This window comes from Leptosomus discolor, chromosome 17 (genome assembly GCF_034619465.1).
Source record: "Leptosomus discolor isolate bLepDis1 chromosome 17, bLepDis1.hap2, whole genome shotgun sequence".
Lineage (NCBI taxonomy): Eukaryota > Metazoa > Chordata > Aves > Leptosomiformes > Leptosomidae > Leptosomus > Leptosomus discolor.
Genome location: NC_141407.1, coordinates 5,052,162 through 5,065,872, shown reverse-complemented (window position 1 = coordinate 5,065,872; position 13,711 = coordinate 5,052,162). Strand labels below are relative to the sequence as shown.

Sequence of the window (13,711 nt, the reverse complement as noted above, 5' to 3'; positions counted from 1 at the left end):
GAGCCGTAAACATGTAACTCATGTAGCTAGTGGGCTCCCAGAACCCAGAAAACAAATTTTGTTAATGGTTTTGATTTTAGATACTATAAGATAGCTGTATTTAAACCAGAAATTTATATATATGTATACACGATTTTTACACAGATATACAGATACAGAAACTCTAGCACACTTTAGGCGACCCCAGGGTTCAGCTAAAACTTTCAGATAACAAAGGTAAAGTCAAACTCAATTTTTCCACTCTGTAAAACATTCTGGCTGGCTTAATTATCTTCACATATCTGACTAAACCTTGTAAAACACTGGCAGCCCTGGAAATTTGCAAGTCACTAGGAGTTATTGCAATATGGTCTATTGAAACTACGAGCAACCGGGCAACACTTGCTCATGCCTTGCATATGAGAAGTTCAGGAAAGTACGCTGATTTGGTGCATCTCACAGAAACAAAAAGCAGCTTCTGATGATCTGCCTAATCCTAATCTCAAACCAGTGTCTGCTTTCTCTTAGTGCCTCTGTCTCTTCTAATCTTGCTCCTTCCTTTGCTCTTTGCACTGGTTAACAAAACGCTTCATTCAGGAAATCCACTATTGTGCCTATTACCAACGAACTACGATGCCCCGGACCATGAACAAATGTCACTGTGATATTTTCCAGCTCCATTTGAAGAAAATGCCTCAAGTTTGTCTAATTAAATTATTTTCTGCATTGTTGCCCTGCAAGACTACGCTGTCTTGTACGCTGAGGCATTAGCCTTAGTGAACTGAGAAGGGGAACTCGTTTTAAAGTAAGGTTAATGCAAAAATTGAATGCAAGAGCTTAAGCCCCTAGTGTTTCCGTTTGTCAAACAGAAAGAGAACTTTGTTGTTCAATTGTTCTTTCAGACAAATGCAAGCTTTCAGCTGTGCTCCTCCAGAAGTTCCAATCAATCTGTGGTCCAAAGCGGCCTCGCCTTTTATAAAAGCTGGTCCCAATCCGCATTAGTTTACAGATGAAATGAGCCTGACAGGCTTAAGTTCATCTTCAGGGAACACTTGTCCCTATGCAGCTCCAAGCCTCAGTCGGACGTGACTGCTGGTGCCCATTCAAGGGAAACCCAGGACCCACACAATCAGCAGGTCTGTCAGCAGTGCTGGAGGTGGGCCACACCGACCTAGAGAGAGCAAGCCTCCAGAACCTCTTTCTGCACTGTTATAGCTTCTAAATGGGAAAAGATTTTAAAGTTGATGAGCCAGTTTATTTCTTATAATAGTGTGTAAGCCAGTGGGTAACCTTGCAAATGACAGCAAACAGGCAAAGAGAGATACAGACAGCAGCGATTTGGCCTGTTTGCCCTGCGGGGGTCGGGGGAACGACACAAAGGAAAATGTAGTTTTCTAGCTCTAGAAAGAAAAAGGGGAGAATTTATATTTCTAATACTCCCACTCACCTCCTTTCTAATTTTCATTCTGAAGAAAGATGCCCAGGTTAACAGAGTCAATGGCAAAGCCAGCTATAGCAAAGTTCTGCCCACGGGACAGCACACCCAAAGTCACTAAATGTTACTGCTTTTAGGACCAGGCTAGTTCCACAGGAGAACATGGGCACCGCGTCAGGGGGCCAGCTCAGGGCAGCACTAGCTTGGGAATTTTCATATCAAGCAAATGGGTCCTCAGTCTTCAGCCTCTAGAACTTGCTCTGCATTACAAGTATTTTTGATTCTAGGTTTGTCTGTTTCCCTGTGTATGAGCTATCAACTTACACTGCACCAGTCATGACAGCCGAAACATGAGAAGAACCAAATGTCAGAAAAAGCTCGATCTTGATAGATCTCCCCATCATTCACTCACTTGAGTTAAAAATACATCAGAAAAAAACCCTTAAGCTAAATACATTGATTTTATACACGTGCTAACTAAACAATAAAACAGCGTCTAAGTTTCCTCCTGACCTCTAATAAAAGTTTGTTATATTACGCAAAGAATATGTAGAGTCCGTTTAAAAATGAACAAAAGCACAAAAAACCTGATAATCTAAACCTGTAAATTTTTACTTTTTCTTTGAAAGATTCCTACATCTTGATAACTTGGCCTTTTGCTGGATTTCCTGCTTCCAGTGGAAAACAGATGATTAAGCAAAGATGTTGAATCACTGCTGTGTATCAAGAATCTCTTCCTTCATTGCCACTGAAGCATTTGTAAGTGTACATACACCGACAAACTGTCTAATCATCCGAGTTCCTCCCACTTTGTAATATTAGCTCCATATTTGAGAAAATACAGGGGTCACAAATACTACCTTCTTCATATTTAAAGTATATTGCCTCAAAAAAGTATTCTTACCTTTCTGACTTAGGTGTTGGCAGGCTATACCACAGAAAAACTGTCCTCAAATACAGAATTCCTGGTTATCATGAAAAATCATTGTTTGTTTTCTGCCCAGCAATATACATGGTTTATAATAATCACAATAAATTACAGGATAGAAATGCTATCAACTTTCAATAGCTTGTGAAATACACCAGCATGTTCAAGTGTGGCATTGCTCTGATAGCTTTCCTTATAAGTTTTACCCTTCGAGCCAAAAATAAAAGCTTTTCTTAAAGAGCTTTTAGGAAGGTAACAGGAAGGGATGAGGACTGGGCATTCACCAAACCAGAAACCCAGCTCGTTTTTTCCTGAAACCCTTTTTTCTGTTTTTCATTGGAGGCATCTGATTTTTTTTTTCTGCTTACGAACTGAAAAGCTCCCAGGTGACTGGAATCAGCAACATCTACACTGTTTGGGCTTAACATTGAACAAAACCACAGCAGTTGACCACCTTTGCTGCAAAGGCACATTGCTGACTTGTGTTCAGCACGTCCACCAAGACCTCCAGGTCCTTCTCTGCAAACCTGCCTGTACTGTTGCACGGGCTTACTCCATCCCAGATGTAGGACTTTCCCTTTGCTAAACTTCATGAGGTTCTCATCAGCCCATTTCTCCAGCCTCTCAAGGTCCTTCTGAATAGCAGCCCTGCACACCAGCACCTGTAGCACAGAGTTAGCCCGTTTGCGTATGTGCTCTGAATTAAGATAGAGGAGATCGTATCTAGATTTAACTGCTGCTCTTATTTTCACGAAATATGTGACTATTTGTCATAGAGATAAGACATCTCAAAGGAACAGAGCTTTTACTTTGAAAACCTGCACTCCCTGCAACAGACCAAGTAAAATCATCAAGGCTTTTGCACGTAATACTACCTGTACCCTAGACAAGGGGCTGCCAGGCTACCCAGCTCCCGTTTTCATTTAGAATCACATTACTGTTGAAAAGGAGGGTTCACTTCAGAAATGTGACTGGTAAAAATATATACAAAATACATTCTTTTCTCAGGAAAATCTCTTGCCTAAGTGGTTTTCTGAATCAGTGTATCACACCATAAATGTGGAGCTCTTCAAATAGCAGCAACTGCAATAGTCTACTTCAGAGAGTAAGCGCAAACGGTCCAAAGAAAAATCACACAAAATAAAATGTTTGAACAAATTTCATTACCATACATGATTTTTCCAAATTTCATTCCCCTGTAAACTAAAGCTAACTCTTGGAAAGATTCTAACCACACTGCCTGCAAAGAGATTGCCATGTGAAAACACGTCTCATCAGGACTCACTTGGGAACAACACCCTTGATCACGCTATTTTAAGACATTATTGTATTTGACTGTTAAGAAATAATTCTTTCTTCTATTAAACCACTGTTGTGCTACCTGCACAACCTCACATGCACATTTCCATTGCCTCATTTTTGCTTGTACTTCTCCATGCTTTTTTATGAGCTATCTCTTCTCATTAATTATAAATTAATTATCATTAACTCTTTGCAGTAACAACCATTCTTTTGTTTCTCATATAGTATCTGCCAGAACAGGCACCTCTTCTGGGACGAAACTTCTCAATGGTAGCGTTATGTAAATAGGTATTAACTGTTGCCCTCTGTAACACCAATGGAATTGTTTCACCAATTTCTTCTTCTTCTTGAAGGAACAACAGTCTAGCCAGAAGGTTAAAGATGGCAGCAAAGCAGAAACTCACCTTCTCTTGATGGTAAGCATTGCTCCCAAGAGGATAATAACAAACATCAGAAGACCAGCTATGACTCCGGCCATTTTCACCGTGCTGTCAACTTGTTTTTCTGGTTCCACTGCATTGGAATTCTGGGTGGAAGCTCCTTAAAAGATGGAGGGAGAGGAAGGAGGAGATAAAAAGAGAATTTGTAGAAAAATCATGCAATGATCCACTTTAAATATTCATTTGAATGCCTAACAACATATTGGCAATCAAATTGCAACAGACAATTGTCCATCTAACCAAATCTGCCTTTAATAAGGGCTAATGACAGATAATTCAGAGCAGTAATTGGCTGTAAAATCCCAGTGTAATGCAACTGACACTAATATTTTACCATATTATACTGTAATGGGGAATTTACTCTTCCAAAGCACTCAGCATATACTCAGAAGCAGGACAACTAATAGCAGTTATAATTTTCATCTTACATAGCTTTAAGTGGAGGTGCAATCCTTACTGATCATAATAACAAATGTAAAAGTTTGAAGTAACATATCTCGTAATATTACTTGCAGAAACTTTTTTTCTTCCAAAATCAGAACACATTTGTATTTCTCCCTATACTGTAGGCCTGGCTTTTGTAAACATACGGTTACAATTACGCATGTGACAAGCATTAATCCAATGCATAGAGCACCTCCCACAACATCTAATGTATTCCATGCATGAGTTCTTCTGCAGCCCAGGCAGGACAGCATAATTTCTATTTGAAATGTTTGGGGTTTTAAGAGCAAAGCCTACACACCTAAAAACGAAACATAATTAGGAACATTATTCGCACAGCATTTCTTCTTTTACTTCCTTGTCGTGATCTGACTTTCTGGGTCTTCTGCCCCTGCAATAACTGAGGACCTTGCAGAATGCTACCCTCTCCTTGCTGCTGGGACTACTTGTATAGTGCTTATCATATACCTTAGCTCTGCTGATTTCACTGCTTGCTGCACAGAATTTTTCCAGCTATAAACCACCAATCTTGCTTTAGAAAGCCCCACAAGATTTGAGTTGTGGCTACTCTAAAGACTAAATAAGCCTATCTTTATTATATATTATTATATTCCTGATATAATTTATTATATTCCTGATACACTACTCCTAAAAATATCACCATTGCATTTGATGAATTTAAATGAATTCATGTTACATGAGACCACAATCCTATCTTGGGCTTCATCTTTGCTGTTGAAGTCAGCCAAGTCTTCCTCTACAGCTTAAACACAGTAGGAACATGGAATCAAAGGTATAAACAAGAGTGCTGTCATCAGAAGACCGTAATGTTTTGCTCTTTCAACAACTCTGTGTTGCTGACCTTCAGGAAAAGCTGAATCTCTCCTGTTCATGAAGTCAGTTCCTTAGGGAGGTAATATTCAGTCAAGACCATATGTTGGTGAGACAGTAGAAAGCCTCCCTGGGTTATTCTTTTGCCCATTTGCCACACGTTAAACTGCATATGCTTTAAAAGATCTCTGCCTGTGAGGATGTGTCCCAACGGTCGCCATGATCAAATCATGTAACTAGATATAGGCTTTATACAGGGCTTTCTGATAGCTCTGAATAGGGCCTTAGCTGATGGACTTCCAGGGATGAGTATCTGATCTCGAATCAAGTATTATAGTCTCCTGTCATTGTATCTTCAAGAGTACATACAGAACAATGACACAATAAAAGCAAAACAAGAAAACCCACCACATGCAGTGATAACAGGATGATTTCACTTTTCCTGCAGCTAAGCTGTTAATCTAGTTTGCCACGGCAAAACACAGTATTTACCAAACAAAAACACTGGCTGTTTGAATCACACAGGTAACGTTCAGCTTTTTGTCCCTGACAAAACTACTGCTCCACTGTGTCCACCAATTTCCCCACTCAGTTAAGAGTTCACTGGTAACTTCTGTGCTCACTTGTCTGAAATGCATTAATGGGACTCCTGACCGTGAAAATCCAGTAACATATCCATTCCTTATTACCATCTTTATTTGACAACACCTCTTACAATCTTGGACAAATCTGCCCAAGAGGTGAGCTATATACCATCATACAGGCTATCCCGACACTATGACACAACAAACTAAATGATAAACGTACAATTTTTCCCTGAAAACAGTTAAAACTCTATTCGTTTGAAGTAAAACCCAGAAGTACTCCAAATTATCTTTCACTTGAGTTGTAGTTACTCCTATGACCCTAAACAATAGGTGTTGGAGAGTGGTTTTCTACCACAAACAGCACACTCGGAGCTCCCTCACTTTTGTACCATCTGAACACCCTCATGAACTGCGAGCTACATTAAAAAAAAAAAAAAACAAAACAACGTGCTGTCAACTCCATCCTCTAATCCACTAGATCGGTTTGATTTTGCCAGGCTGTTGCTTGTTACTACAGGCGATGTGTGGTCAGTATATTTTTATTTGGTATTTCTCATCCCATTGTAGACTACTGCAGTTCTAGAAAGAGAGCAAGGGCTTATTATCCATCCTGACACCTACACACTCTGGTGACTGATTCACTTGAATCTTCTATGTAACTCTTTCTATCTATCTTGGCAAAGGCCAACAATTCCTTTAGGCTACTAGTCCAACCATTTGTAAGTTGTCTCAGCTAATAGTGCCTACGAATTGATGATATGACAGTATCGGTAAATTCCTGGGTCTTAGATTCTTAAGGCTTTGCAATGAAACATTACCACAAAGTCCCTTATTTGTCTGCCATTCTGGTGTCTTTCCTTGTAGATACCTAAATCTACAACAGTTGCTTGTACTCCCACCTGCACCACCACCAGCTGTAGGTAAGGAGAACATTTCTGTTCTGGCAGAAGGAGGTCTGTGAGCTGTTATTGTACTCGCAGAAGATGACTTCTGCTGCTCCTGAGAGTAACACATTTTTAGAATTCAGTTTTGCTTCTCTCCTTTACCAGGCAGATCTGAAATTCTCAGAGCACAGAAGCCCAGAAAAACTGCTCAGATAGCCATTTCATACAAATGTCTTTAAATACACTTGGAAAGCTCTGCACTACTGTACTTGAGGAGCCACCCTTTTCTTTTTGAAAAACAATGTTTATACAACGCTGACATTAAAAGGGAAAGAAAATAAACTATAACCATATTTTCTAGTGGTTACTTCCACCACATTTCCTGGAATAAATTGTTCCTCGTAACTGAAGCTGGATATTGGAATAATAGGATATAGAACAGGTCACCACTGTTATTACTGAGTGTATTGCAGTGGCACCCAGAGCCCCCGCTAAGGCCAGGACCCCATTACACTGTACTAACACGAAGTAGGACAATTTTCTGCCCTGAGCTTACTTTCTTAATAAGGAAGGCAAATGATAGAAGACAGTGCCAGAAAAGCAAAGACTGCAAGTCCCTTGACTCCCTATCTGCACATTATCTACTAGACCAGCCTACTATTTTCAGAGATACACACTAACATACTGTACAAAATGCACCTTCCCAGAAGCCTGACCAGTGGCATGAGTCTGACTTTCACAGGCACTGGCATTCATCCAGCACTCTACTCTACATTCATAGCTATTTCAAGATTTTAGTCCTTTCCCACCAACCTAATTTACTTTGCTTTTTCAACTTCTTTCAAGATTCCCAGAGATCCAGCATCTTGCATTGAGACAGAACGCATTATGTGCAGCACATTCACGAGAGATACTGTTCTGGTGATGCTGCAGAGACGCAAAGAGAGCAGAGCAGCAGCAAATGGCTTCTTTCTCAGAGTCGCCTGCCTCATCAGCCCATGAGGAGTCAGGTTTAAGGATCATCAAGCGCTGATGGTCTTTTTTAGTAATGTACCCACAGGCATCCAAGGTCTAATCTGGCTAATCCGCTGTGGATTCATATATACCTAAATCCCAGACTACTTCAGTAAGGTGCAACTACTGGAAGCGTGGTTTCATATCGTGCCAGCTCCTTATGGCTTTCAGCCTTTTAAATTCCTCCTTGCTTTAGATCGTGGTTAAAGCTGGCCCTGCAGTGCCTGATAACTTACGGACAAGAATTCTGAAGTCCAAAATTAATTTCAGTATAGAGGGCTGCCATTTGTATTCCAGAGTTACAACTTTCAGAAGATTTCTTCAGATGAAAGTGTTTCTGTCTACAAGGAAGAGATAATGTGTTTAGCTACTTCGAGCTGGGAGATGGTTTGCAAGTGACTCCAACAGCCTTAACTCAAGTTTTTGCCCATCGTAACTAAAGAGGAGAACCTTCTCCAAATTCTAAGAAAGTGAAAAATCATCCACTTACCAGCAAGCATTCATATGTAGTGCTATACCCTCCTAGAGCGATATTCATACATACTTTAAATCACAGAATCACAGAATGGTAGGAGTTGGAAGGGACCTCTGGAGATCATCTGGTCCACCTCCCCCGCCAAAGCAGGTTCCCCTAGAGCAGGTCATACAGGAACACGTCCAGATGGATTTTGAATATCTCCAGGGAAGCAGACTCCACAGCCTCCCTGGGCAGCCTGTTCCAGTGCTCTGCCACCCTCAGAGTAAAGAAGTTCCTCCTCATGTTGAGGCAGAACTTCCCATGCTCCAGTTTGTGCCCGTTGCCCCTTGTCCTGTCGCTGGGCACCACTGAGAAGAGCCTGGCCCCAGCCTCTTGACTCCCGCCCTTCAGATATTTATAAGCATTGATAAAGTCCCCTCTCAGTCTTCTCTTCTCCAGGCTAAAGAGCCTCAGATCTCTCAGCCTCTCCTTGTAGGAGAGATGCTCCAGCCCCCTCATCATCTTCGTCCAATCTCTATGGGACTCTCTCCGGTAGCCCCCTGTCCTTCTTGAAATGGGCGGCCCAGAACTGGACACAATACTCCTAAATGCTCATGGAAAGTGAGTAATAATTTATATTATTTACTTTATAGATCTGTAAAGATCAAGAATTTGCCTTTAGCATCACAGGCACCCAACAGCAGAGCTGAGGACTGACATTTCTGGACTGACACCCTGTGGCAATTCTATCAGACCATGCAGCCTCTCACAGATGGGGACAGGAGGGATGGGGTGGGATGAAAGCAGAAACAGCAACAGCGGCTAAGTGAAAGGGACCACGGCAATCTTTCACCCAGCCATTTATGCACAGATACATTATTTGAAAACGATAAGCCACCAGACATAAAGTGACCATCTCTGTGGAGGAGGCACACTAAAGAACATCCAGGAAAGAATTACTGAGCACATGGAGGACTGATAATACAAGTTTCTTCTATAAAACCTATTTCACAAACTGTAGTTTGCAACTACTGTAATTGTAGTAGCAATTACAGTATTGCATTAAATAACGTAACTGACAGGAAAAGGAATTCAAAAGAGCCACAAGCAGGAGGAAAATATGGGCATTTATGTGAGATTTCCAACTGGCAAGGCATAAAGAACAAAGTCCTGTGACGGAAGAGGTACCACGATCATCATGTCATCGCACAGCAAAGAGAAGCATCCGACACCACAACAGGAGGAGAGGCGAAAGCAAACAAAATGGCTCTAAGGACAGCTGGGTCAAATACCAGGGGGCAAGCAAAAGGCAGCGCAAGAGAAAGAGAGAGGGAAAAAGCAAGAGAGAGGGGAAAAAGTGAGAGAAGCAACACATGGCCAGATGACACGAAAGATCCAGAAGGGAGACAAATCAGTCTGGCAAAGATTAGGTTTGGCTTCAAATTTGTAACACCTAAGAATACAACTTCTTCAGATAGAAAGTCACTCTTGAAACAAGAACCAATCAGAAAAATTACTTCAAAGCATTATTTAACCCAGAAAAATTAATGAAAAATAATGGGTTCAAAGTCGTTATGAGTTCAAATATGCTGCTCAATCAGAGTAATTTCTTTGTAGCACATAATGGCCAGGTAGCATGCTGAATGTAAAATTTCCTAATAGACCTAGGGGCTTATGTTCAAAAGACAGTTATTCTCAAATCACTTGTAAACATGATTTCATTTTCTTTTCCTTTTTTTTTTTTTTAATGGTCCTCTCTATGTGAGGGGCCTACAAATTATTAAAGCACCTCTGCATGTAGAAATGTTTTCCCTTATGTTTTCAGATCCTGATTATATCTATACCTCTGAACCATAGTCTCTGATATGCAAACAGAAGGGCAGACAGGTACCTCTAAGAATATTAACGTTGAGATAAAGGTAGAAGGGCACCGTTTCACATCTTGATCCGGAATACCTGTTAGCCAGCACTACGCAGTAACAGCCCTCTGCGTCAGCTGGCCGCACACAGGGGCTGTGGAAGACGGACTAGTCTGCAACCTTCAGCAGTGTCTACCAGAGCACAGCGACTAAAAAAAAACTACGCACAACGCTAGTGCTTCTGCGAATCATAAGCCAACATAATGAAACAGCTCATCAAATCTGAAAGACAGATTCCACTTTGGCTATTTCTTTGTTGTAATTCATTAAAAAAAAATAATAATAATACCACCAACAGGATCACTACATGTAACGTCACTACACCAATCTTCCACCTCCAGTTATTGAAGACTGCAAGCAGCACAGGCTTAAGGCTACAATGAGACATTCTCATTTCTTTAAAAAAAGCTCAAAAGGAATGGAAAGAATGATGAGAGCCAAAAGCTTTCAACCACATTCTAAGCAGAGTGAGCAGCAAAACAAAGCAGTTCTGGAGAGAAAGACAGACCAGAATTTATATGAGGGATTATCAGGCATACAGGTTGAATCTGTAGGAGGATGAGGGTAAACACACAGCAAGGAATCAAGATTATCATTACTAAACTGAATGAGAATTAAAAAATAGCAGTAAGAGAATAATTGATTCTGGAGAGTCCAGGCAAATCCACCACAAAGGCTTTTCTTTTCTCCTCCTGTTTTTCTTCCTCTCTCTTCAGAACAGAACCACTTAATTTGTGCTAAAGGCAGATATATGGCCCCAAAGAATGAGAAATGGTATTACATTTACTTGAAAGAAGAGCTCAGATAAAGAGCAGCTGTTCTGATGCCTACAAGTGATGTGATGGTTCAGAGAGTGATAGTGTGTTTCCATTTTAACCCTCCCCTTTTGCAGAGCTATTTAGAAACTGCCCTGAAATTATAAAAATGGAAAACAAGTAAAATTCCCAATATCACAAGTTCAAATTTACAGATGCGACTTAATTTTTGTATGGTCTTAAACAACACGAGGAGATCAATCTTTTGGTTGATACAGGCAAGGTCTTTACAGTGCACGACAATGCTATGGATGTATAATGGACTTGTTGCACCCTACGAACAAAAACTGGTTAACCTTTGCACCAGCCAGTCCCCTCTAAGCAGTTACTCTGCTCTCACCACGGTTATCATTAAAACCCACAGCCACACCAGCTGCAGAAATTACAAAAAGTGAGCAGAGCGGGGTATAAAATGAATACTGAAATGAGGCCACCTTTTGAGCCCGGCCGGTTAAAGGTGCTTTAAGTACCACGGTGGCCTACAAAAACCGTGCCTGCTAAGACTTCACCCTTAAGCTCACTGAGCAGCATGCAAAGGAGGATACTCACCATTTTACAGTAAAAAGTGAGTCATATGGCCAATGCATTAGGGAATCTGTGTATACACGCTCTGTGTGCTGCATAAAATACTGCGGAACTTTCTGTACTTTGCCAAGTTGAAGCAGCACTTTCAGGCATGTCTTGAATGAAAATTTTTCTTTTCCTCTATAGCGGTATTACAAAACAGCCTCTTTCACACATACCTCTCTTGTGTCATTGTCACCTATCCTAATGCTACCATACAGTTTTTTAAATGTCCAGTTCCTGGAAGAAACTGAGAAGCTAATGCATTAATAATAACCCTGTTTCTGAACATTTGCTCATTGAAAAATCTATTTGAGGAAACAGAGGCATAACGTAATAGCCTTGGGTTTGTCATGCCTTTGGAAGTGCTATTTAAGTACAGGGACAATGATAATCTGTTTATGCAAAACTTTTAAAGTGATCCACAGTACCTAACCAGCAGCTGATACACCTTAGAAAGCTGATATCTCCAGATATCAACAAACGGAGAAGAAATACTGACTGCTCCAATAAATTGGTGTAAGTGAATGAAGGTCAGGCACATGCCACACTGCTGTCCTCGAAAATGTGACAGCCCTTCTCCTGCATATCCACCTGCGGCTGTCTCCTCCTCCACCCCATCTCTCAGCCCCGGTGCAGAAGGCTTCAGGGGACATGAGGACAGTTCTTCCTGCAAACCTTCAAGCAGCAGGGGGGGGGGGGGGAACCAACTCTGAATTTCACAAGCGAGTCATCATGCATTGCTTCTTGTGCTAAACCTAAATAAACCAAAACAAATCCTTTCTGATTTGACCTTCACTTCTGGCTTTAATGTCCAACTATTGCCTTTTCCCCACCCACCCCCCTCCTTTGCCTGGCTACCAGTTCATCTGCAAACAAAGTTGATGGCACCAACCTACCAGCCACAGCCACAACATATGGCAAACAGCAACCTTTCTCACCAAGAGGGTGTTGTGTGAAACAGCCTCCACAGCATTCCAGGTACATCCATGCCTGCTATGATTCCAGGAGGATGTGGCTCACATGGCAATACTAAATTTTATTCTGCTTTTTCCCAAAGATCTTTCCTTTCTGAAGTGACCCAGTGTATCCCAACAATGGATGCTTTGAATTACAGAGGTGATATTTTCAGTTTACTGTTGCTAATCTATCCCAAATTTTACCTTAAACACTGCGCCTCTCCCCTCCCATTGCTTATTTTAACTGAGGAGCTCAAGATTAGGGTCTGCCAGTGCAGCAGAGCTCTGGAGTAGGCAACATCCTCTAGAAACCAGGCTGAGTTTAGCAAACTCAGTTCGCTTGTGGCCAGTTTTGTACCACTAATTCAAAGTTGGTTCATTACCTCCCTAGGTTAAGGAAGCCCCTAAATTCAACATTTTAAATTCCACTAAGTAAGTCTTGATACCAAGTTTGATGAAAATAAAGATGCTCACTGGGTTAAGTGGGCATCCACATGCCAGGAAGTTTGAGTTGTCTTCTCAGTGGGGAACATTTTTCAGTAAGAGCAACATAACTGTGTCTGTCATTAACAATTAATTACGGTGATAAACTTGTGCTAAAAAATAACTTTTAGAAGGCAGAGATTTGTTCAGGGGAAAAGAAAAAAAAACAAACCAAACATTTTCATGCATTCAACTTAAAAACTGTGATAAAACCCACTGAAATAAATAGCACAAAACAGAATAAACCTGTCAAAGGAATAACATTCCAGTGTATCAGAAGACAAAATGCAATAACAAACAGATTTGAAGTGGAATTAGATCTGTTTAAAAAAATGCATTATCTGTCTACAAAACCAGAATATATTTCAGAAAACAACAGAGCCCTGTTAAATGAATTTGAGCGAGCGAGACCTGTTAAATGAACAGTTTTCATATGCACCAAAACAGTGTGAACAGTAGGAATTTTTTTCCTTCTCATTTTCCATTGTTTTTTTGCAGTTTCCCCCTCACGATTTCACTGGTCACCTTTCAGACCCAGGTTCATTTTTGAGGTCTCACCATTGTTAAGCACCGACCTCCCAGGAAGTTCCCTTTTTCAGTGCTGATGCACTACAAAAAAGCAGAACCATTTCTCTCAAGCTTAAAGGCATTTGAACTTCACAGCAATCCC

At 40.9% G+C, this 13,711-nt stretch overlaps 1 protein-coding gene across 2 annotated transcripts in view; it reads right to left on the bottom strand.

The window, feature by feature from the left end:
* Positions 1 to 13,711, bottom strand: part of PTPRT (protein tyrosine phosphatase receptor type T) — a 462,769-nt gene that overhangs the window by 65,462 nt on the left and 383,596 nt on the right. Inside the window, exon 15 of one of the 2 annotated variants that reach the window (XM_086474655.1) lies at positions 4,049 to 4,184. In XM_086474655.1, the coding sequence (XP_086330781.1) occupies positions 4,049 to 4,184 (136 nt within the window). The remainder of the gene's footprint in view (positions 1 to 4,048; positions 4,185 to 13,711) is intronic. The other variant, XM_086474654.1, reaches the window with a different exon arrangement.